At 37.2% G+C, this 24,385-nt stretch overlaps 1 protein-coding gene across 2 annotated transcripts in view; it reads right to left on the bottom strand.

Annotated features, from left to right (window-relative positions):
* Positions 1 to 1,227: 1,227 nt before the first annotated feature.
* DAPK1 (death associated protein kinase 1) overlaps positions 1,228 to 24,385 on the bottom strand; it is an 85,804-nt gene continuing 62,646 nt past the window's right edge. For both annotated transcript variants that reach the window (XM_085566627.1, XM_021531138.4), the window contains 11 exons: positions 23,085 to 23,282; positions 21,908 to 22,105; positions 19,013 to 19,111; positions 16,225 to 16,302; positions 13,972 to 14,194; positions 11,413 to 11,601; positions 9,436 to 9,633; positions 7,113 to 7,251; positions 5,688 to 5,808; positions 4,227 to 4,415; positions 1,228 to 3,626 (listed from right to left, as the gene is read on the bottom strand). In XM_085566627.1, coding sequence (XP_085422753.1) covers positions 2,394 to 3,626; positions 4,227 to 4,415; positions 5,688 to 5,808; positions 7,113 to 7,251; positions 9,436 to 9,633; positions 11,413 to 11,601; positions 13,972 to 14,194; positions 16,225 to 16,302; positions 19,013 to 19,111; positions 21,908 to 22,105; positions 23,085 to 23,282 — 2,865 coding nt within the window. In that variant the 3' untranslated portion in view covers positions 1,228 to 2,393. The remainder of the gene's footprint in view (positions 3,627 to 4,226; positions 4,416 to 5,687; positions 5,809 to 7,112; positions 7,252 to 9,435; positions 9,634 to 11,412; positions 11,602 to 13,971; positions 14,195 to 16,224; positions 16,303 to 19,012; positions 19,112 to 21,907; positions 22,106 to 23,084; positions 23,283 to 24,385) is intronic.

Here is a 24,385-nt window from a genome sequence, read left to right as displayed (position 1 = left end):
AGCTATCCTGTGACTGTGATTCACTTTCCTGAGCGTATTACCATGAAAACTGTAAATGATGCAATAGGCTGTGACTGCTAGTCAAAGGTTCATCATAGAGTCCACTAAGTAATTTATATTCCCAGGTCTGCATTTTAAAGTAAATGGAAGCAAGGAACTGTGAGAAACATGCTGCTGGGAAAGGAAAAACAAAAAGAAAGCAAAAGGAGTGTTAATCAGTGTTGGTAAGTTGACCATACATCTCAAGTGTGCATAAAGTGTCTGGAGAAGTGGGTAGGTGAGGAAACCTTTTCTGGTATATACCTAGGAAGTTTTATGACATGAGAAAGACCCCTCCACTTACCAGAATCTGACAGAAGTACTAAACATGTCTGCAGCTGGAAACTGAGATATGGTAGTGGCCATTAATTGACAGACGTGAATCTAAGCTGCATAGAGGTGGGCTCTGCACTGGGCCACTTAGAGCAGGGGTGGGAGATGCTGAATGCAGTTTGTCAGAAGCAGAATATCAAAACACAGACAGCTCAGGGTAGGACTGCTCATAAACCATGCTTCCTTATTGAGGACTAGACTTTATTTAAAGTAATAGTTAACTATGGAGCCCAGCAGTAGCTGGGACTTGGGGAAAGATTGAATTGAGCAAGGGTAAAATAAGCAAAGAAAGGCAGGGGGACCAAGCAACTAGCATTTTAAGAAGATCTGGCTTAAATCCTTTGCAGCATACATAGGGCAGAGGCATTGTGCTGCCTACAGTGTGCCATACCAAGACTGTGCAGCTGTCTGGGAGTAATGCTGAGATTTTAAATAAGCAGAGTCCCTTGTGTGATGAGGGGATATTTAATGTAAATAATTTAAATAAATGTATTGCAGCACAAATTCTAATGCAGTGTCCTCTCTCTCTGCAGCACAGCATTATCTGGAGAATTCTTGATGACAGACTCACATTTGCTGTTTTGTTTTCCATTATGAAAAACCACAAAGGAAAAGCTATGTAGCAAACTGCTTTGGCTTGCCATTTGTTAAAATGAATGCAGATCCCTCTGCTGTACAGGGGCCACATCTGCAATTAAAAAAAACCCATAAATATTCCTGCAGCATACTAAGAAATTCCCCTGAAGGGGGAGGTTCCAAGAACTCCAGAAGGAAGGCATTGCCTCTCTTCAGTTCTGACTGCAAAGAAAAGAGAAGTTTTGATACCCTTCAGCAAGAGAATGTGATCAACAGGGATGCAACAAGCAACAGTTTATTTGTAGAAAAATCCTTTAAAATTTACTACAATGTAAGATTAAGGAAAAAATAGTCTTAATATATATACATACAATATATATAAACAAACACATATCGCACCATGAAAATTACATGCTTTTTAGAACAGAGAATGGATATTATTCCCTCATATCAATTTAAAAGTTGTCACTGCAAGAAACCTTGCTTCCTTTTTTTTTTTTATCCCCATCAAAGTTTTCAAGTACAGGAAGTAAGTAATGCAGGATCTCTAATAGTAGAAAACCTTTGTTATACACAAATTACAACTGACAGCTAGACAATATTATTCTGCAGTATCCAACACTTGTATTTTTTTAACTCTATTATAATGATATGAACTTTTACCTGAGGTGCATGGAAATAACGAAGCATGATAATTGGCAAGTTTAAGAGATTTTCACATTATGATTTGACTGTAATTGAAGTTGATTAGGTGTCACACCTATACCTATAGTACTGGCACAAGAATGCTCTGCATGAGTCATCACCAATGACTTAGAAGTGCAGGAAAAATTAACAGGCAAGCACCACTTGCAATGATAAGCATGCAGACAATTTAAGTGAAACAGAGGTAGCATGTTCTTGTAACTCCAGCAGGGTCAATCAAATCAACTGCACCCTCCCTCCTGCAAAAGGCACTCACTTTTTCAGCTAAAAATGATGCACTTAAGTTTGGTCAGATTGACCACAAATGGTGTATTTCTCTCCTTACAAATATAAAAAGATGTTAAGCAGAGGACACAGTGAAAAGGAAAAAAAAAAGAAGAGTGTAAGAAACAGACATATAAGGTACTATGTGCTATTCCTCTCCCCCTAGCTTTTATGTGAAGAATTATATAAAACAGTTGCAGTACATAATCCAAAAGTTAAGACTTTCCAGTTGAAATGGCAGTATTAAGCAGCACATTCTCAATCAGAAATAGTTTCAGACCACCAGAAGTACACCAGTCTTTTTAATAAAAAGCAACAACTCACAGTTAGGAGTAGAAAGTTTATGCACAAAAAAGGTGATGCCAGAGAAGGATCCTTTGATGCAAAAGCTCATAAATCAGTATGCACTGTAACTTTTATAATGTGTCTTTTATCCTTTCTGCACTTTGAAAGATGTCCATGCAAAACACCCCCTCTTACCGTGAGACTACAGAACTAATTGAGTTGTAAGATGTGCCACTGTTGCAACTGGAGGCATAAGCCTCTTGACCATTAGCATCTAAATTAATTTTGAATACAGAAGATGCCTTCAGTAAGAAATCTGCTGCATCTCTGCGACCTAATTCCCTCAGCTTAGACATTAGTATGCCTACAGTGCTGTCAGGTGCATTACTCCATTCCTGCAGAAGGGCATGAACTGGGCTTGAGAGAAAGTAATTTTGTGTTCCATTATTTGTATTATACTTTGCAACAAGGTCAGGGAGGCCCAAGTTCATGGCAAGAAGGCACCAGTCTTTGCCCATTGGATCAGGTGGATCCAAAAGTCGACTCAGTTTTCTCCTGGTAAGTAGATTGAGATCAGAAACATGAATATCCATTCCTAGGCTTCCCTGGGAGTAAACATCAAGACACCCAAAACACAGTATACTGCTAAAGCTCTCTTTATATCCCCCCATAGTGTTAGTTAGTGATGTCTCCTTTTGACTCTGTGCACGGAAAAAGTCTCTAGGCTGGTAGACCATTACTGGTTCATGGTGTTCCCTCAGCTGCTGAGGACTAAGGTAATATTTCCCGGTCAGAAGACCAGGTAAGGTTGTTGCTATTAAGTTATCAATGGTGCTGCACACAGAATCCAGAAGTAAACAGCACTTGATCTTCTCTGTTTCCAGTCCTCTAACTTGAACCTCTATACCCTGCCCATGGTTGACCAGCAGCACTAAAAGCTCGGCTCCACGATTCATAATCTTTGATCCATTTACCCACAGACGTATATCAGCATCTCCCTCTGTGCTCTGCTGATGAATCCACCTGCAGAGATTCACCTGAACTTTATGAAAAATTCCACAAGGAAATGGGGTAAGATGTTCCACAGGAACGATTCTAACACCACCATAGATCAGCACTTCATCCTCCTCATCTGTCCAAGACCTGTGAAGATTGTCAGTCTTTATGAGAGCAGGAATATCCACCATTGCTCCACTGCTAAGGTCCCTTGCACAAATATCCATGGCATCCAAAATCTGTATCAGTTCTTCCACGTCACTATCTGTCACCAGACGCTGGATGTCCTCTATGGTGTACCGACCTCTATAGTGATGGAGGGCTTTTGGGTTCTCCACTGACAAGATTTTTCCAAGGACATTAGAACAGAGCCAGCGAGGATCCAGAAGCACAACATCTTGGACAGTTTCACTCTGCATAATGTTAATCTGTTTATAAATATGAAAGTTACTGTTTACATCTTGTGAAGTACAAGCTGATAGCCCACATTCTCGCCTTCCTAACACACTAACCCAACAATTTGATTAATACTGCTCACAGGAAAAAAACAGTGCATTTAAATATATGGCAAGTACTCAGAACAAAAAAAAGATCTTGTTGTTATTTTCCACTAGTAATGAAATTATTTGAGATCAACAGCTGGAAAGCCTAGTCATCCTCTGCAAGCTGTTTATGCAAAGGTGTTATCCTACTACTCAATTTCTAGTGGACACATATAAATCTTTCATGTGCAGTGAGCACTTCATTGAAGGTGATAATATAATGATCCTTTCTGAGTATTTTATATTCTCACAACTGTAGCAATAAACTGCAATTCTTCCTGTCTCAAAGAGATTACATTAACAAAATAGAAGCCACAAGACATAATGTTAAGAGAAAGTGTTAATAAGCATTCTTTACTTATGATGTCTTAAGAGGAAGAGAAAAAACCTAAACAACTCTAGACATTTGCTTAAACTCATACAGAAATGTTCTACCAGAACAGTATCTTGCAAATGAAGAAGTGGAATTTAGATAAAAATACTTACTTCTCCTATGCTATGCAACTGCTGTGCAATATGCCGTACATCATTTTCACTTGCTAAGGGATTAAGATGTTCCTGTACATCATACACAAACTGCTGCAAGGACATCAGCTGGTTGGGCCCATTAATTTTTCTCCAGGAAGGCAGTGTGGAGATTATTTTTTCACACAGGTGAGTCATAGGTGGACAAGTCTTAGAAAAGCACAGAAAACATCCACTTGAGAATAGTGGTACTATTTTTTTAATATGGAGGCTAATGCATTTATAATGAATATTCAGATCTAAAGAGCTGAACCCTTATTCTTCCATCTGGCATTCACTTGCCATAAGATTTATCTACTTTTTCATAAAAAAGTGAGTTTCAGAAACTATTTTTTCACTGAAATAAGCAAAATTTCCAAATATCACCATGAGTTGCCATCACACATTTGTAAGTCAATGCTTATTTCTGAAATGCTGAGAATTTACTTAGAATCTATACTCATCAATATCTTTACAGGACCAAATTAATTCAGGTGAGACAGCAAGGTACTAAATAAGAAGTAAAAATGGTACTTTGTTGGTTGCCTTAGACTTCACTGATGCCTTCTTGCTCATTCTCAAGCCACAGCCTCCCCTTCTTACACAGTAAGCCCCTTCAGATTTCAAGCTAGTGACTATAGCTATAGTAAAGCTTTCATAGAGAAGAAAAGCTTACACAATCAAGAGACCATCAGGAATGTAAAATTGGCTGAATTTTGTATGAATCTAAATATTTTCCTCAACCCACAGAACTAACTCAGTAATATATCCACTTTTAATCAATTACAAAAATATACATTTCAAAAGTAGCTGCAAAAAAATCTTGTTGGTGTGTAACAGGATATTAATCCATTTAGCACAGGTTATAAAATATTTAACTTGGTCACCCTTATTATGGAAGTCTTCAGGGATTCATGGTGATAACATCAAACCATGGCTACATTTTACCTTTAGTCTCATATTCATATACCTACACATACAGATACAACTGCAAGCAATATTTTTCAATTAAAAAATGCAGTCAAAACTTAATACATATTCAGTTTACAGATCCATATTTGGAATTATCTTTCTAACAGTTGAGAAAACTGTTATACTCTGGTGGGTTTTTAAGTGAAAAACTTTATTTTCCTGAAATGTATTTATAATATATTTCTCTGTTTCTCTATAATTATGACTTTAAACTGATATCTCAAATTGTTTTCTTTCAACAGAGAGTATTTTGGTCATCTGCTTGAAACAGATACTATTTTCAAAATGCTGACTGAATCTTTGATTTCAAGGCTTTGTTTGTCATAAGACCTATCAAGTGTGCTGTTAGAACATTGGAACAACAGTGGTTTCTGTATGCTTCATTGTTGTAAGTGTGCAGTTTACAGTAGATTATAACACAAGATGTTCACATTTTGGCTTATCCAACCCAGACTTTCAGACACTACTTACAGAAATTATCTGGCTTCTTATTTCTTGCAAGTGATTTCGGAGAAGCTTCATATCTTTAGACCCAGATGCTCCAGCATCCAGGACAAATAACTTTTCTGAAATTTGCAAATCATTTCCAAATCTAAACAAAAATAATTATTATTAACTTAGCCCAAAATCCAGTTTATTTCTTAATACAATTGTACTTCAGTCTTGAATTACACTAGAGTTGTTTTTCCTTAAGGAATGATGAAGTTTAAGTAATGATTATACTGAGATATTTTATAAGCATAGACACTATAGCTGCTATGCAATTTTCTTGAATATAAGCAGAGGTTTATTGAGAGAAAATTGCTTTCTCTCAAGATGAAGAGTGAATATTTATAAGAAAATGGTAACTGCATCACATGACCTGTAATTACAAACCAAAACATTTTACTAGAGAAGAGATTCCAGGAATTTATTTAAGGTCTTAATGTCTGTTGCTTGAATTCTTACAACTTTAAATAGTTCAGTAGTCATTGCTGTTGACAGCTCTCTTTCCACTTTCGTTTTGAATTTCCAACCACACAAACCTGTTTGCCTAGCTCTAGAGAGATTTGTATTTAAAAGGACTACAGCACCAAAGATGACACACAGGTATTTTTCTATTGGTTTATTTCAATTGATTAAGATAATGCTCCCCCCCAACCCCACCTCCCCACTATGGTGCTGGAATTCCTGTATCTGTTTCTTGTATAGCCCAGACAATTGTCCATACTCTCAGGTATGGATGCTTTCTCATATCCAGTGTTTCCAATTTACATGCTCACTCTGAGTATAAGGTTATTGTTACTTTAAACAATAGTATGTTTCTGGAAAATTCCCCATTTCCATCTACCATTAGCATGTGCTCCAGACATTTGCTGAAGAATTCTATAAGTTTCACTAACTTCTATGCACCTCTTGGATGACCTTGTCACCTGTGTGACTCCACAATGTCCAGCTTTTTGTAAGCTGTGTGGGGCCTCATTTAAGTTTTTTTTCATAGCTATCCTAAATCAGTAAAGAGCTAGGGGTAGTTCTCTGGTAAAGTTTCCTCTTTTGCATCCAAAATTTTTAGATGCAAATGACCTACTTCTCTGAGACTATGCAAAACCTGAGAACCAAGATGTTAGACAGAAGGTTGGAATGGTCTTTGGATGTAGCCTAGTGTTCACAGGATGAGACTGCCTATACCACAATTAATTTTGACACCACTTGGCTCACTTTAGCTCACTCAGCAGCTTACTCACTGTAATATTGGTAAATGTTTCAATTCTAGCACAGGTGCTTCCTGAACATAGTCAAAGTATCATAATATCATATAAGCCATATAAAAGCTTTTCACCTATTCCAATGCATTTTAGTGTTTTTCTTTCCAATTAGCATGTTTAAACACTATGCATCAATATACTTCCCACTTACCTGTTCCTGATTTCTTTCAATAAGGAGATGTCTTTGTCATACCAGAACTCTCCTCCAACAGGCCGAGGCAGATTCACTATGTCAGCATGTGTGGCAACCAAAACAACATGCAGAGGACTTTTCAGCTTCCCACCAAATGCTAGAGGAGAAACAAGAGGACTCCCTCACTATATGGCATGCTATGGAAAAGGCTGATACTGACCCAGAAAAGCAGAAATACATTTTACATTTTTCATACCAACCACTTTTATAGTTGTTTACCAACTCTAAGCACAGCCATAAACAGTGTAACTGGTGATACTCTGCTTATAGGACTGGGTATATGAGGCCTAATTTTAATAGCTAGACAATTTGAGTAACATCAGATATATTTATATTGTGTTACATTATTGGTTTAACAAAAACAGTAATCAGAAGCACTAATGATATACCTACAAACTACAAACTATGACAGTGTGAGGGGAAAAAAAATAGAATAGCAGCTTCTTGAAAGGATTTTGCATAATCTTTCCATAGTCCTTAATATTACAAGTGCAGATTAGAGAACTGTAAGAACACAAAATGTCTACAACATTCATATGTTGATATGAATGCTATTTTGCAGTACTTACACAAACAATGATCTCTCACTTAGGTGAGAGTTAAGTAGGAAAGCCTGGCAGAAGCCATGAAAAAGAATGAGAAAGAAAGAAAGATACAAATGGCATGAATGAGGTGACAGTACAGAACATAGAGTTTTCAATCTTTTCTCATACTCATAATTCCAGAGAATAGAAGGCACCATTAAACTATTTTTAAAAGAGACAGTACACCCAATCATGCTCTTTTAGCCTTAAAAGTGGTCACATGGGAGAATTATGCATACATCACTGCTTATTTCTCATCAACAAAGAGCTACATAATCTTGATTAATTCACAAAAAGCCACATTTCCCCAAATCTCTGCATAACACTTCCAGGCAAGTATTTTTTAATTATCTTCTTTTTATTTTTCTTTTGAATTAACAGCTAAGGACTTAGACAAAATAATTGGAAAGCAATTCCAAGAGTTTTAACTTTTCTGCACACATCAGTTACTAGATATTACTTGAGAGATTTTGAAGATGGGTACAGAGATGGATGGGTACCCAGACTGAGCTGATTAGTATAAACACAGACTTAAGTGAATTATCTGAAAAATGCTGATAATCAGATGAGCAAGAAGAAAAAATAAACTGAGACTGATGAACAGTGAAAAGCTTTCAGCAGTTGCAAATTAGCTGTATATGTGGCTTTGTCACCTTTTTTTGAAAATTTCTGAGCTTTAACTTTCACAGGTAATTTATTGTTGGTTAGATCCAAATGCTTATATTATCAACATTGTGGTTTGATCTAAACCAGAAAATAAAAATTGCAGAAGTTTGAACTGAAAACCAAGGTTGACCTTGGTTCATTGTCTGGCTGAGATAATGCATAGAGTAACAGCAAGAAAATAACCCTTTGCATAATGTTAAGTATTTAATACATTTGTCTGGTGAATCCCTAGCATCACTACAAATTTCCTTTAGTGCTGAGTTAAATCCACCAGCTGGAATAATCTTTCAGATCATAGAACCAAGACATGTGTCAGAGCTTGGTCAGTCCAAGAGACTGTCACAGTCTGCAGGCCAGTACTCAGCTACAAATGCAAACAAGTTATAAGTTACAATATATACACCTGGATTACCAGACATTTAAGAAAAATGTTATTTAAGTTTGCCCACCAAGTAAGCCTGAATATAAAACAAATAAAACTACTTAAAACCTGTGCAAAATTGGAGCATATGTGAAATTTACAAGAAATACTGATTTCTGTGCATTAGCACCAAAAAGTTACCATATTTCAAATCCAAACAGAACTTTAGTTAAACACATGAAAGTTGCACTTATTGAGGGGTAATGATGTTCTGTTCCGTTGCAATGGACAAGACTAATTTATGCTGAAAATATTGTTTACTGGGGCTAGATATAAGAGGAATTTATGCAAACTTGGTTTTGAATAGGTCCAGCCCTCTAAAACACTCTTGATCACTTATCTGACATAAAACTTCATCTCCCATGTGCAGATGTAAATCCCAGTGCCACAAGATATCGCACTGTAATGTGTGACATTTTAAAATGAACTAAGTGGTGTGTGCAATGCTTCTGGCTTATTCCACTGATAAAATTCCCTTTTGCCAAGAAACCTAATGTAAAGTTTGCATATATGGTGATGAAGACACCCAATACAGATGATGTACAGAGTTGCAGAGAAATATAAGAAGTTTTATATCTGTAATACTTCATTAACAAGCACAAGAACATACCTATTGGCTCCTCAACTGGGACCAATGATTTCAGGAAATTGAGCCAAAAGGTCACTTGGTTTAATTGGATTTCATAAGGCTCCTCAAGACTAAAAAGCACTATGTGAATTGCGGTGTGATCATTTGCAGCAAAATAATCATAACAGCAGAAGTACACAGGATTCCCAGAGAATTCCCAGATGCTGAAATCCCCAACTCCTGAAAAACAGACAAACATGAAGAGATCACACTTCATCAGTAAGCATGAAACATCTTCTGGCCATGCAAATACAAACAAGACATTTAATCTGATTTAAACTTTCACAAACATAAAGTGAGAAAGCAAGACAGAAAATGCAATCATGAACAAAGGGAATGAGTTTCAGTCAGTTTTAGAGGCTTAGCAGTTGGACCCTTAAAATCTGTTCCTCTCTCACATTCCTTCTCTAGGATATTTAGCTGGATTCCATATATAAGTACTTGTGTTAAATGCATGCAGTCTTATGCAATTAAATGGATCTTTGCCTTGAACAAGAGCAGCAGATTTGTAATTGTCCTGAAAACCAAGAATAGTGGCTCCCATTCTTTTCCTGTTCACCTCAAAAAAGCTTAATATTTTTATTAATTATTCTTCTTAACATGCCACCACTGATTTTAAAAACCACTGACGCACATTCTAAAATGAAGCTGCTTTGCTTTACAGAACTGTACTATTCACATTGTGTTGGTAAATCAGAGCTGAAGAATCACTATGTGAAGGGTTGCAAGAGCTCCATGCTTCTTTTTGCCATCTCTAGTTTAGGGTGAGAAAAGTGTTAGTATGTTGCACTTCCCAGATGCACCATCTGATTAGGGTGATGTCTGCTTCACCTGTACTACTTCTAATTAAATAAATGGTGATGAAGACGTGCCTCAAACTTCTGGAAGGAGAGAAGTCAGAACACTCCAACCTGCAGTTAAATGTAGAGGCACTCAGAGTTCACCCATGTGTACCCTTTGTTCTGTATAGTACAGAACTGAGAAAGAAAGCAAAGTCCTTCTGACAATCCATGGCACAACTCTGTTTCCCTGCAGAATTTGACTGGGCTTCAAATTACACTGAAGGAAGAAATTAGCCTACACAAAGAACAAGTTTTAGCTACTTGGCAAACTCTACAGCATCTAGGATAAATGCTTTGTCACTGCATTTGTATGCAGTGTATGCAATGTATGCACTGATATGAAGGTTTCTGTTTCCAAGGTAAACTTTTGATTAATACTAGCTCAGCTTCAAAATTGTAGCTTCTAAGCCATGCAAAGCATTTTCCTTATGAAGAAGAGATCTGGCCACTGATACAAATAACAATTAGTATGGCTGGTAAGCCAAATTTGTGTGGTCTCAGAGCCAAAAGCCATGTATGCACTTACAACACTTTCTGTGATTGAGCCCTCTTACTGCTAACTGGCTTCAACTGCAGAGCAGTTATTTTCTCACAAAAAAAGAAATTAAATTAGAAGCTCCACTTACAATGACTGATGGGCTCCAGGGCTCACCAAAAATGTTCCAGTCCTGACATGGAGTAAGAATAGTATGTCCTTTGCATAGCTGGGGAAATACTTAAGTAGTGAGGACTAAATTGGCCCAGGCTAAATCTGGTAAAGTCCCCAGATACCATACAGTACAGATGAAGAAGCATTCATATTGTAGCCATTTTGCTGACCTGCTCCTGTCATACCAAATCCCTCTTTTCTATTCTCCCACTTACTCACCTCAGAAGCATTCTAAGTAATACTGTGAAGATATGACATGAGTGCTTAAAATGTATATTACAACATCTACAGAACTTCAGGCAGATTTACTTTCTCAAACAAATTAAATCCCGCCAGTGTTTGATTGTCAAACACAGTCACTACTATGCCAAGTCAGACTTTCCCCCTCAATTTTTATTTTAAAAAACTAGTTAAATGGCATTAATTGTTCTACAGCATTAAAGCACCCCAGCCCAGGGCTCTTCTTACCATGCAAGTAGGCATTCTGGATGTCAATGGCCTTGGTGGACTGGTCATCAGAAGAGAAGTGAGAATGATGAGCAGGTGATACGAAAGTTTCTAATACTCCTTTGGTCAGGCCTGGCTCAAACATCATACTACGGCTCCTCACGCTGACATTTTCACAGCCAGGATAAAGATTCGTAATACTTACTGAAACTGGGTCAGGGAAAGGAAATGAGATTACAAACCATGTGAAAATCACAACAAGATCACTTCAAAACAACTATGCAGGCCATAAAAGCAGATTAAAAAGCCCAAAGTGTTCTTCAAAGAAAAGAGATGTCTATGAAGCTGTGGGTGTACAAAACTACATTCTTATTCCGAATAATTAAAAGGAGAATATTAGAATGATCCTATAAAGCACTTATGTCCATTAGCAGATACATCTCTGAGTGGAAAGCATAAAAGAAGACTGAAATGTATGTGTATGAAAGGTTTGAATAGTTAAAGTTCTGTGTTGCAAAATATGCTGGTTTTTTGTTTTGTTTTTTTTTTTTTTTAAGCTGAGGGCTACAGTTTCATTGCATGATTTATTATTGGCATGAAATGTCACATATTCATATTATTGATTCCTGTAAGTAATGATAAAAAATATCACTGTGTAACAAGTGTCTCAGCAGTGGCTGGGGAGAAAAGCAGGCTCAACCAAAATTATTTTACTCATAAACAATTTTAAAATTCCTTGTTTATTCAGACTCCCAGAATGCAAAAGAGAAACAAAAGGGCTTTTTAACTGACTTGCACCATCTAGTGGATAAAGATTTCTTTCCTCCACCAGTTGGCAAATTCTAATATTTAGATTTTACGATAGAAAGAGATTACCTGTTAATTGTCAAACTACACTTTTATGTTTGATCTCCTATGGTAATATTTTTAAATCTTTTGGCTCTTGTAAATAAATATTTAGTGAATTTGCACACTTATTTTTACAGAATTTAAACAAACACATAAACAAATATTATGTGACCAAGTGTAGACCAAATTGTGCTGATATAAATATTTATCTGCTGATTTAAATATTTATCTGATTATGTCACTCAGCCCAGAATATAATTTACATCCCAAAAGAATATGTGCTGAAAAAAGCAAAACCCAAACTTCCAAATGCTAAAATAACACCATAGTATCTTTGTATATATACAACTGCATATCTTTCTGGATTTATACCAAGGTAAGCTCTTTTGAAGGGCTTCAAATTCACCTTTATTTTTATGCTGATTTGCCAGTCACTGGCAAATTTATCAGCAACTGGCAGTCTTTCTGATTTTATGATGGTGTGAGCACATAACATCTCTTCTTTAGTTCTGTTACTAACCAACACAAAAATTTAACTTCAATCAAAACCTTCCAGTACTGCCTCCTGGAACTGATATTCCTTGAGTGATTTATCGCCCTTTGTATGACAAATTAAATTAAGATAAATAAATCTAGAACTTTTGACTGATTAATTTAATCAAGTTCTTTTTTCTGTTGTAACAGATGTGAGGCCCTTGTTTTAAGTAAACATTAAATGCAGTAACAATCTCTGTGGAATGGGTCTTGCCTTGTTAAGCTGCTTTGTGACGGCCCTATAGCTTCCTCAGGTGAATAGAGAGAAAGCAGAGATGAAAACAACTACTAGCACTGTCCTAATATTACTTAAAAATTATGAACAAAATCCAAACCTGCAAGTATTATCCAAAGGTTTTAAAAAAAAATAGGTAACCCCGGCCTCATCTAAAACTTACAAAGTGTAAGACCACTTCTAAACATCAATTTAAACTTGAGCTCCTCAACATGCTTAGCTTGCTTGTGTAGGCTCCCAGTGTTAGAAAAGGGACCCAGATACTCATCTTTCCACTGTCCCCCTGTGGGTTCTTCAAAAACTGGCCACAGGCTTAAGTGTAAACCTAGCTAGTTTTTCTACACCTTGTAGCTCTTCCCACTTTGCACAGGCCAGCTGGTGCTACATGAGCAATCTATTCCCCAATATTTGTAAACATTTACTTCAGTTTAGAAAATTTCCATTTTCAGCTTGTTTGAAGACAACTTAGTCTTCAATTAGTCTAACTGGGCTAATTCAAACTTGTACCTCAGGGAAAAGCACTCCAAGGCATCAGAGGCAGTTGAAACATATTGCTACTTAAAAATCACATAGAAATGCAGCAACTGTTCCAATTTTGCAGAGTTTATTGAAGTTCCTCCAGCAGAAAGGAAGCTAGTAATGACACTGATGTTTGCAACCTAGGACTTTTTGTGAAAAATAAACAGCAGTGTTTACAAGTCCTGTCCTATACTGTGCAAGTTCACTTATGCAGCATGTAAGCAAAAAAACCCCTTAACTACTCTTGTATCCTTTACATTCATTGGCCCTCTTCCTCTTACTTTACAAATCTATGCACAGAGAAGCCAATCCCTTCTCCCCTTTTCTTTTGTTTCTTAAATAATTAGGCTGTCCTGTCTGCAGTGCAGCCAACAACTTCTTAGGAGCTTAGAGAATAAGAGGAAACCATTTTCTCATAAAAACATTATGGCTCAAAACCATACCTGAAGGTTTGGAAGACAAAGGTGATGGGGGAAATCTGCTTGAGTTGGTGGAGGAGAGCCTAGGCCTACGTCTTCGGAAAAAGCTTCGTATCAGGCCACATTTGAGAGACTCCACGAGGGTGGTTTTCCCAGTGCCAGAGTATCCAAACAACTTCAGTTTGATCCGGGGCTGTGGATTCTGTGTGTGCCTCAGCTGCTGGATAAAAATGCCCCGGTGTGTATCCTAAAATTCAACACAAAGGAGAAATCAGAATGTGTGGCAGGCAACTTCTGCCCCCCAACAAACTCAGCCTGGGGTTTAGGTACACTGTCTTGCCAGACTGCTTAAGTCTGGTTCATCATGCAAGCCATCAGCTACTGGACAGGCAGACAGGAGAGCTTAATGCTCACTCTCAAGAGCTGCCTTGACATTTTACAAAAATCCCGTTTCTTCAGGCTCAAATCAGTGAATGGAATTATTTTGACCTCCAATGGAGAGGGCAGAGGTGTCAAAACCAGCCTCTTTCAGTGCCCATTCTCCTAACCCATCAGACCCAGGAGCTTAACCAACATACATACTCTTATGGAATATACATGCAGCACTGAAGAATTTTGCTGTGACAGCTATCACCTAAACCATCCAACAACTCAATGTGCATTTCTTCTCTTCTTTTTCTTTACATCAACTTTTTCAGTGCTTCTCATGTTTGGGTGAATTTCAAGGAAACAGGGAAGAAGCAGCAAACTGTGAAAGCAAAGGAACTAGATTCCCTTCCCTTTCTTTGTTCCCCCATTTGGAGCTGAGGGGCTCTGTTGTTCTGCATTTGCACCTAGTTTACATGCAGGATGAGCCCCCCTGAATTATAAGCATACAGCAACTGAGCTGAGAATTTGGCAGAAGCAGTAGTGCATACAGGTTTGTTCCTTCCTCACCAGCAGGCATTTCTTCAGTAAATTAGTCACAGTGCAAACACTGCAATGTTACAGCTGATACTAAAACCTCCACAAGAGCCACTATAATAGTAGGTTCTTCACATGCTTGCATTAGAGGCAAAATACTTCACAAGCACAAAAAATAAGCATAAAGTATGCTCTGCACTAGATGATACTGACTATTTTAAGTAGTACTAGAATTCTTTTCAGTGGTCATATATAATTTGTTAATTTCAATTGATCATATTCTCTGTGTACAAAGTATAATGCGTTTCCCTCATGTATATAGAGACAGGCCTTCAGTAATGTATATTCCATTATCAAGAAGAGAGTTACAGTTTGCTAATATTTCTTTCAAAAGAGATCTACCTTTTTGCTTTGTTCCAGGTCAACTTGTATCATTTTCATATTTACATTATGAATAAATCACAAATTTACCTGCCTGCATGCAGACACAAATAACCATGCCAAATGGAGCATATTATGACAAACTTTACAAAAGCTGTCATTGCAAAGGAAGTCTGCACTTTGCACTTTCTCATATCTTCACACATATGGTTTATAATCCTAGGAAGTATAGATTTGCTGCCAGGCCTAAAGAACGTGATTCTACTTCTACCTTGGCAATACATGATGTGCACCATCTTCAATTAGCAATAGAAATGATCGTTTATTTCAGTTTCTCCAATCACAGACTCATCATTGTAATTTTAACAGGATTATTTTAATTGTTCTGGCTCTTGCCTGTAATCTCCAGGCAAGTAGGCTCTGAACCTTCCCAGCATGAGTGATGCTGCCTGACTAATCAGTGTGAATCAGATGTGTCAGACATGCTGCCTTACAACAAGCCCAGGTCATCTTTTTGTTCTAGTTAGCAAGACATTTGGATGTACTGAAAGAATTAAAATAACTTATTCAACTATTTCATATGGTATTGACATTTTTGTAATTAAAAGAACTTATGCAACTATTTCATGTGGTATTGACATTTTCGTAAGCGGCACAGCCCCCCCATCCTTCAAAACCCTAACCTGAGTGAAAAGGTGATGGTGAGGAAGTAAGTCATCTTGGGGGATGTGCTAATTCTTAACAGCTTATTTTCTAGTAAATATCTTAGATGCTTTGCTAGGCACTGTCAGACACAGATATAAATCAGTGTGCATACTAGCTTAGCCAGTGTCTTCAATATGTACATATTTACTTTAATTGAGGGCATAATTTCAAATTAGAAATATAAAAAGGAAAAAGAAAAAAAAAAGGCAGCATTGCAGCAAGGAATTTTGCTACAGTTTTTAGAGTGTCTGTGATGAAAATGTCACTTAAAATTCATGCATTCCCAACCTTTTTAAGTCTTGCAAGCAGACTGGCTACATGTTCATGCTGCTCTGCTCTGGCGAGATCTTCTGCTGTTTTCCCATCCTGTTAAAACACAAATTATTAGCAGCATTTTTCTTTTATAGATGGGCATCTGGATGCCACTGTAACAAGATACTTTGAATTCAGAGTCTGAGAGCAAAGTCAACACTCCTCCCCCTGAATTCCATCCCTCTTCTCACCAATTAGAGGATGACAGTGATTTCTAGATATTGCCCGCTGAATATATTGAAAAGGTCATAAAGAAGGGACACATCAGCATACTGACTCACATGAATAGCAGGTGAATATTTGTTTCCCCATGGATAAAGACTGACAGTGGCATATCAGAAAGGGTTCCAGAAAGCAAGAAACTTGTAAGGGATGCAGTTTAAATTGCATCAGCAAGTTTAAAAGGAATCAAAGCTGCCTTTGGGATTCTGGTTTTGCCATATAGTTACCTATGTTTCATAGACCAGCAGTTTAATATCAAAAAGACCAAAAGAAAAATTGCCCACTACTTTGACTCTTACAGCTATCTTATGTTATCGTATTGTTTTAAATTTTGATAAGAGGTAATTTAGAAGTACTTTGCTTATTTCACTGTCTCAGATAAGAGAATTAGAAAATGCATCCACAAGAAAAAAAGCAAGTTTTTTTCCTATTCAAGCTTTCCTGAAAAGTACTGAGTATCTACACACTGGTATAGCAATAGGTAAGCAAAACTGACCTATATAAAGGGCTTGGTTACAGGATCCATGAAAATGTATTTTGCACCTACTGGTAAATTACATTACAATTACTGACTGGCTGCCTGTATTGCAAATCAGACACCCTGCAAGAGCTGATCCTGAGTTCAAATCACATTTACAAGCATCTGCATCCAATCTTTTAATCACTCTGACAATTTTAAAGTTGATTTAGAGACTTCCATGAGAAAAATCCAACAACACGGTGCCAGTTAACATGTGAGCAAAACAGATGTTTTGGAGCAATTTTCAAACATTTGAAATTATTGTATACTCCAGGTTTTCTAAGGTCACTTAACACCATCCATGAAATCAAATTAAAAATAGGCTAGTTACAAAATGGGCTTTGACACAGAAAGAAGGCAAGGAATTAATAATACAGTCCAGTTACTTAATGGTGTTGGAAAAGTTAGCTCCTCAGGAATGGTATACTGAGAGAAGAAAAAGGCCATTAATTCTACTGCACTGGCTGCAGAAAGAGCTGTTAATAAACTCTATAGAACAGTTTAACAGCCTTCTAGCAAATGAGTACAAAACTGAAATATTAAAATCACAACATGCAAGCTCCTTTGGTACTCTCCTCCTTTTTCCTGCTCTCTGCCACCACACTGCTGGCATAACGGATGGCTATGTATATTCAGTGTACTGCTCCTGCTAGATTTAGCATCAGCACTATTTATTTTGTTATGTCCTTCAAACTGACCTAAACCGAAGAGACAAAATGTACTTTTATCTTGGAAGGACAGTGTCCACACAGGCAATTATACCAACACAGCTGTCATGACAAAAATGAAGTGCAACAGCTCAAGAATTCCCCCATCACCCTTTCATTTTATCTCATCTCTACAGTACAGTAGTAGTGCAAATACATATACACAATGGGATGTAACAAACAAACAAAAAAGACAAAAACAGATGACAAAGGAAATCGGTAGAGCATCCTACCAAGTCCACTGCATGCACATTTCATTATTATTTACAGGGGACATGGCAACATACAATCCAATAGTTATCAAAAAGTAATTATTACGTCCTAAACTTGTTTAAGCCACAATTCCAAGTTTATTGGCATTCTCCTCCTACATAAGAGCTGTGCTTAAAAAAAAGCCTGCAGTGCTAAATCTAGAGGAATAAACCACAAAAATTAGTATTTTCTACCAAATGAGTAAAGCAAATGATACAGAAGTTTTCTTCTTTTCCTCCTCTATTTCAGCCAAATCAGGAAAAAAATTGTTAGGAAAAGAACTCTGAAAAATGTGGACTAAACTGAAATCTAATTACAACATGTCTTCCTCATATAGAGCAGTAGTTACTTCTAAGCAGAATACACTAGTTACAGTGAGTAGCAATGTTAAATGATTCGCTGCATCTGAGTACAAGACATGGTTAATTTGTTCAAAACACATGCAATGGTGTGTGTGATGTCTATAATTTATCATGGATATGATGAAAGACACTTAATTCCTGCTGTGGGTATGTCATTAGGAGGATGTTTCTCACCTTACTGAGAATGAAAAATGCCTTCAGTGTTATTAACTGGAAGCAATGATGCTGGCTGATCTGACATGAATGATTTAGTTTATAAGGATACTTGCACGCTAGTTCACTCATCCATGCAACCACACATCTTCCAGCATAAAACTAGAACTTTTTAACCCCTTAAAGCAAGAAAAATATTTAAGATACATACAATGCATTTGTATGTTTCTCAAATGTGAAATGCCGTACATCTTAATGAAGTGACTTAAAACTTATAGAAAGCACAATGATACAAGTAATTCTTAGATGAAGAAATTATTAGGTGTAGACAAAGTGGTAGCTGTACTGTACCACAATCAGTTCCAAACTCAGTTGCAAGAAGGGAACAAGTAGACAAGAGAGATATAACAAATACCACTCATGTTGTATAACATGCAACAGCCTTTCTTTTTTAAATTTCAACACGTGATGTCCTTTTCCTACACCTGTCTATAAGTTCTCTTTCAACTATCATGCATACAAGAAGAACAGTATCTCTAAATACTTACAGAGGTTAATGCTTCTACATTGGCACCAGTCAGGCAAAGGAACCGGACAACATCAAGAATGCCATTGTTTGCTGCCAGGTGTAAAGGTGTTCTTCCATACTAACATCAACATCAGGAAAGAAGTGTCACTACATTAGTCAAAAAACTTCACCTCAAATTTTATGAGTAATAATCAGGCATATTATACAATTATACATACTGATACACAAGACATGTTTTGCAAAAACTTCAAGAAAATTTACTTTTGATTGCAGTTTAAGCACAAAAGTGCAATTACAAACAAAGGTTGGATGACTATTTAAAAAATGGGGAAATAGTTTTCTAGCTAAATCCCTCACAGTTGTGGAGATATCCTTTAGAGGTTTTTTGGCTATATTTCATAATGTATTTTAATTCCAGAAAGTGTAATTGCTTTTTTACTTAATTAAATATGAACCACTTAAACACTAATTCCATAACCTTTAGAACTCTGGGTTCTACTTCAACCCAAGTACTACTGAAGATTATGTCCTTTTTGTCATGAGGAGCCAAAAACTGAACACAGGATTTGAGGTGTACTCGTAGCCTACTATTCACATTTTTATGCTTTCAATACTGTTATTCCTGTCTACAAACAGAAACAAACTCATAACATTTACTGAAAGAAGCATTTGAGAGCAAAGCCAGTTTTCTGACAACTGGAATCTGAAAAGATGCTCGGGTTCCCCCAGACCCTGCACCTCAACTCAAGTAGCATCCTGGTTACAAACAGTGCCTACAAACTGCTTACATCCTGGTCCCGTGAGGCCAGGGCAGGGGTTGTCCCCCCTGTACTCGGCACTGGTTGGCCACACCTCAAATCCTGTGTTCAGTTTTTGGCTCCTCATGACAAGAAGGACACTGAGGTGATGGGGCATGGACAGAAAAAGGAAATGGAGCTGGTGAAGGCGAGGGAGCACAAGTCCTGTGAGGAGCTGCTGATGTAGATGGGGTTGTTTAGTCTGGAGGAAAGGAGGCTCAAAGGAGGCCTTGTCACTCTCTACAAGAGCCTAAAAGGAGGGTCTAGTGAGGTGGGCGTTGGTTTTCTTGTGCATGAAACAAGTGACAGGACTACAGGAAAGTTGTGCCAGAGGAGATTTAGATTGGCTACCAGGAAAAATTTCTTCACTATAAGGGTTGTCAAGCACTGGAATTAGCTGCTCAGAGAAGTGGTGGAGTCACTGTTCCTGGAGGTATTTAAGTCATATAGGTGTGGGACTTAGGGACATGGTTCAGTGGTCGGGTTGGCAGTGCTGGGCTAATGGTTAGACTCTGATATTACAGATATTTTTCAATGTAAATGCTTCTGTGATTCTATGATTCTAAATGCATGTGATGTTCTGCTGCACGGCATCTCTGAAAGAAACAAACATTGCCTTCAGTCAGTATTACATATATGTGGGACAAAGCCAAATGTTTGGACCAAGGATAGAAGTTAATTTTGTTAATGCCCTGTTAATACAGTGTTTGCTTCTGAAGAGGAGAAATAGAAATTAGGATTCTCTATTTAATAACACTCAAACTCACAATTTCAAATAAAGGCACTTTACAAATCTGTCCAGAATACATTACTCTTAAAAGAATAACAACAGAAGAATAACTACAACCACAGCTTCTGTAGCCATGATCCCACAGCCACTGAATGTTTGAGGCTAATTGTTTTTTCCACAGCATGCCAGTGGTGATCCTAGCTCAGCATTCTCCATTAGCAAACAGGACAACACCCTCGTGGTCCATTAACTTGACTTCTCTAAAATGTACTCATATCTGGATCTGGATTTAATTGCCTAGTCAATCATATTTGAGCTGAGAAGCAGGACTGGGGAGCTCATTGTCTTAACTTTTTCATTAGACAGCTGATGATTTTAATTGTTGAAACTGAAAGTGATTGCACAGACAATCCTCAAAAAACTTGATAATTTTCTTTGGCTATTATCTGGCCAATACAATGTAAGTGCTTTTGTAATAAATAAAAGTGTTAACTAGCAAAGTACTATTGCTAGAATATGTACTTTTCCAGGAAAAACGAAGAAGCTAAAATACCTGAATCAAAGAAATTGCAGATGGAAACATAGAGATTCCTATCAGTAACTTTTAAACTTTGTAGAGCATATAAAATTTAAATAGGGCAGAGAAAGACATTCAGAGCTAAATATCAAGCCATAAGCACCACAGCCTGTCAGCAGAGTTCAGTGGCCAACCTTGACCTATTCAAACTATATAAAGTTTCCCGAAACAGCTCACTTTTCCCTTAAAACCTCCAGGGTAAAAGACATGATATAAACCTGTAAAGGATTATATTTAGTTATCTTATACACTACAGCCTGAGCACAACAGAAGTGACAAAAAAGGCACTAGTGTCTCAAAATAATGAGGCAGATAATGAAATATTTTTTTTGGAAAGTGCTTACACCAACCACAGATTGTTTGCATTTTTAGCTGGCATTCATCTACCAATTATCATTGCAATCACCATTTTTAGAGTTACAACATTGTAGCAGAAAACATACCAGTCTTAAATTCTGTGTATAACTTAATGTTACCTATGAAATCAAAGCCAGCTGTGATGCATTTGTCTGTTCTTTTGCACCTAGACGTAATCTGCATAACGCAGCTAAATGGCTAGGAAAGAAGGTTGGCAACACACACTGTGATAACTCACCAGGGTTTTTTATATATTGATGTTTAATGACCTATTCAACTGAAACAAACTTTGGCAAATTTGTGAGGTGAGTAATTTAATACTTTGCATTCAGCCACTTTCAGAGACAGAAAAATCAAGGAAATGATGTTTTTGTATCAGAGAACTTGAAAAGGTCACCTAATGCAACAGGTGAGATAATAAACAATGTAGTTCAGTATCCATATTCCATTTACCTTATTAGTGACATCCAAACTACAATTTGCTTCACAGAGTGCCATCACAATAGGGACATTCCCATCTTTGCAGGCCACATGTAAGGGAGTGTTGCCATGTCTGTCTTGGAAATCTACAAAACATCCTTGACTGATGAGGGTTTTAACTACTTCTATTTGACATCTTCTTACGGCAAGATGCAGAGCTATATGACCATCCTGAAATAAAGAGACAGCTTGTAAGTGAGATGAAATAATGCTAGAAATCAAAACATTTAGTAAAGTCAAAGCCATCTCAAGTAACAGGGTGCATCTCCTTGCCTCAAGAATCACAGTGGTTTTTAATTTGAAGGTGGAGGCAGGGAGATGCACCATATCTGTCTGAATGAATAAACCATGAGATGAAAGGAAATTTCTCTTAAGCCACTGGTCTTTGCAGTGGAACAGATAAAATACAAATGCACATTCTCTTCTAACAGATTTCCTTAGAGGGAGGAGAGTGATCAACAGTAACAACCAGCCGAATATTGTAAACTTTAGTGTTTACTAGATAGAAGTTAGTGATGCAAAAGTCATGCAATCTGCCTTATGATCAGTAACTTCAAAGACAGAACTTTCTCTCTGTTGTACAACTTCAAGAGATAATATAACCAGAAAAAACAATTTAATTCTTTTAGAAGTGAAAACTTTATTCTGAACTTATTTTAATGACTATTTATTCATCATTACTAATAAAGGTAGCTAAAAGGCCAGCCATACCAAAAACACAAGCAATTAAATTCCAAATTTATTTATTTGGGTTATAGCCTGAAATACAAAAATTGATTCTGAAACAAATAGAGTCATATTTTTAAATAGTTCTTATTAGAAATGGATGTGATTTATCCAACACATAGTAATCAAAGGCCAACAGCAAATCCATCTTTTTCTCTGAAGTTAACAGTTGCCAATTACAGAACCTGATGTTCCTACAATTTTTCAAAGAGTGTTACTCATGAGGTGATAAATAATAAGGAGATCAGCAAAATCCCAATCATGGAATAATAATCATCAATGGACAACCTTAGAGACTGTTTCAGTTATCAATAGGCCCTGTGCAAACTGCTATGAAAATTCACATTGTGGAAATAATGCTGACTCGCAGCACTCAAGTGAAGCACTTGAGAGACGCATCCTGTGATGTCCGGGCATCACTAACCTTGTCTGTTGCGTGAAGGTCAGCCCTGTGTTCTGCTAAGCATTCCACAATATCATGGTAACCCCTAGCAGATGCTGTCAGGAGCGGGGTCTCCCCTTCTTTGTTTTTAATGTTCACATTGCAGCCTGCTTCACAGAGTGCTTTGGCAACAGAGTAGTAGCCGTGCCAAGCAGCACAGTGCAGCGGGGTTTCTTCTTCCTATGAACATCGAAAATCAAAACAGCACTGAACCAAACTTCAGGAAGAACAACTCCTCAGCTTAAAAATATAAAAAGATGGTATGAAAAAAAAAAAAGACAGCCTACTAAGTAAGTCCTATAAAAAGATGTTGTAATTTCTAGTGCTGACATTCTAAAACCAAGAATAAATTCAGCTGACATACAAGTGATTATGGTACCTTGTATGTCAGCAATACTACTTTAAATCTATCCTTGCTTCTGAGGCTATCTATCTTAGTTCTCTCATTTGAAAACAGACCCTTGTTCACAAACAACTTCTACATCCCGTGTGCTGTGACTAATCCAGTGTCTAAAACAGATCAATCACAATGAAGGTGCAAATCCCACTAGAGCTGCAGTTTGAGGCAGGTCACTCTGCTTACCATGTTAAGAAGTCACAACCCAATGTTCTAGGAAACACAAGTTCTAAAAACCCAAGTCTTTTAAAGACACTTCACAACATGCCTTTGATACTGTCTGCATTTGGAGTTCAGTTCTGACTCCTGTACTAAGTACTCAGTACTAATTTGCTTTTTGCTTGAACCCATGAAATTTAAAAATATTCAACTTCAATTCATTGTACGTCAGAGCAGTTACGTGGAACACCATTAAAAACATCAAATGTTTCACAAAAATATACTGAAAGCAGCCTACTGAAAAAGCAGGGAGAATTAAAACCTACTAAATGCTCTATCAAATTCTAAGAAATGGGTTAGCCTTTACCTGGCAAATATCAAAAAAGAGACGAGGCTGATAATAGCAGAGGACTTGGACTGTATTCAAGGTTTCTGTAAAAATTTGAGTGTGAAGAAACAGACAAGAGCATGTCCTGTCCTCCTTCAGCCTAGGGCTCCTTAAACAATGAAAAGGAAGTCCTAGAGGATGCAGCACTTGGGGAGGCTTGTGAAACTCATACACACAGAGTCAAATTTGGGTCAAATGGATTTTCTTTTTCTATTAAGCCTTTTCTTCCTTGTTTTCTTGCAAGAGTTCAGACCTCTAAAGAAATCTCCCTCATTTTCAAATCTGTGTCCTTGACACTGCAGAAAAATCCTATGACTTCTAAAACCAAGCAGAGTCCAT

This window comes from Lonchura striata, chromosome Z (genome assembly GCF_050655825.1).
Source record: "Lonchura striata isolate lonStrDom1 chromosome Z, ASM5065582v1, whole genome shotgun sequence".
Classification (NCBI taxonomy): Eukaryota; Metazoa; Chordata; class Aves; order Passeriformes; family Estrildidae; genus Lonchura; species Lonchura striata.
The sequence above is the reverse complement of the archived record's forward strand: the minus strand, read 5'-3'. Positions and strand labels throughout refer to the sequence as shown.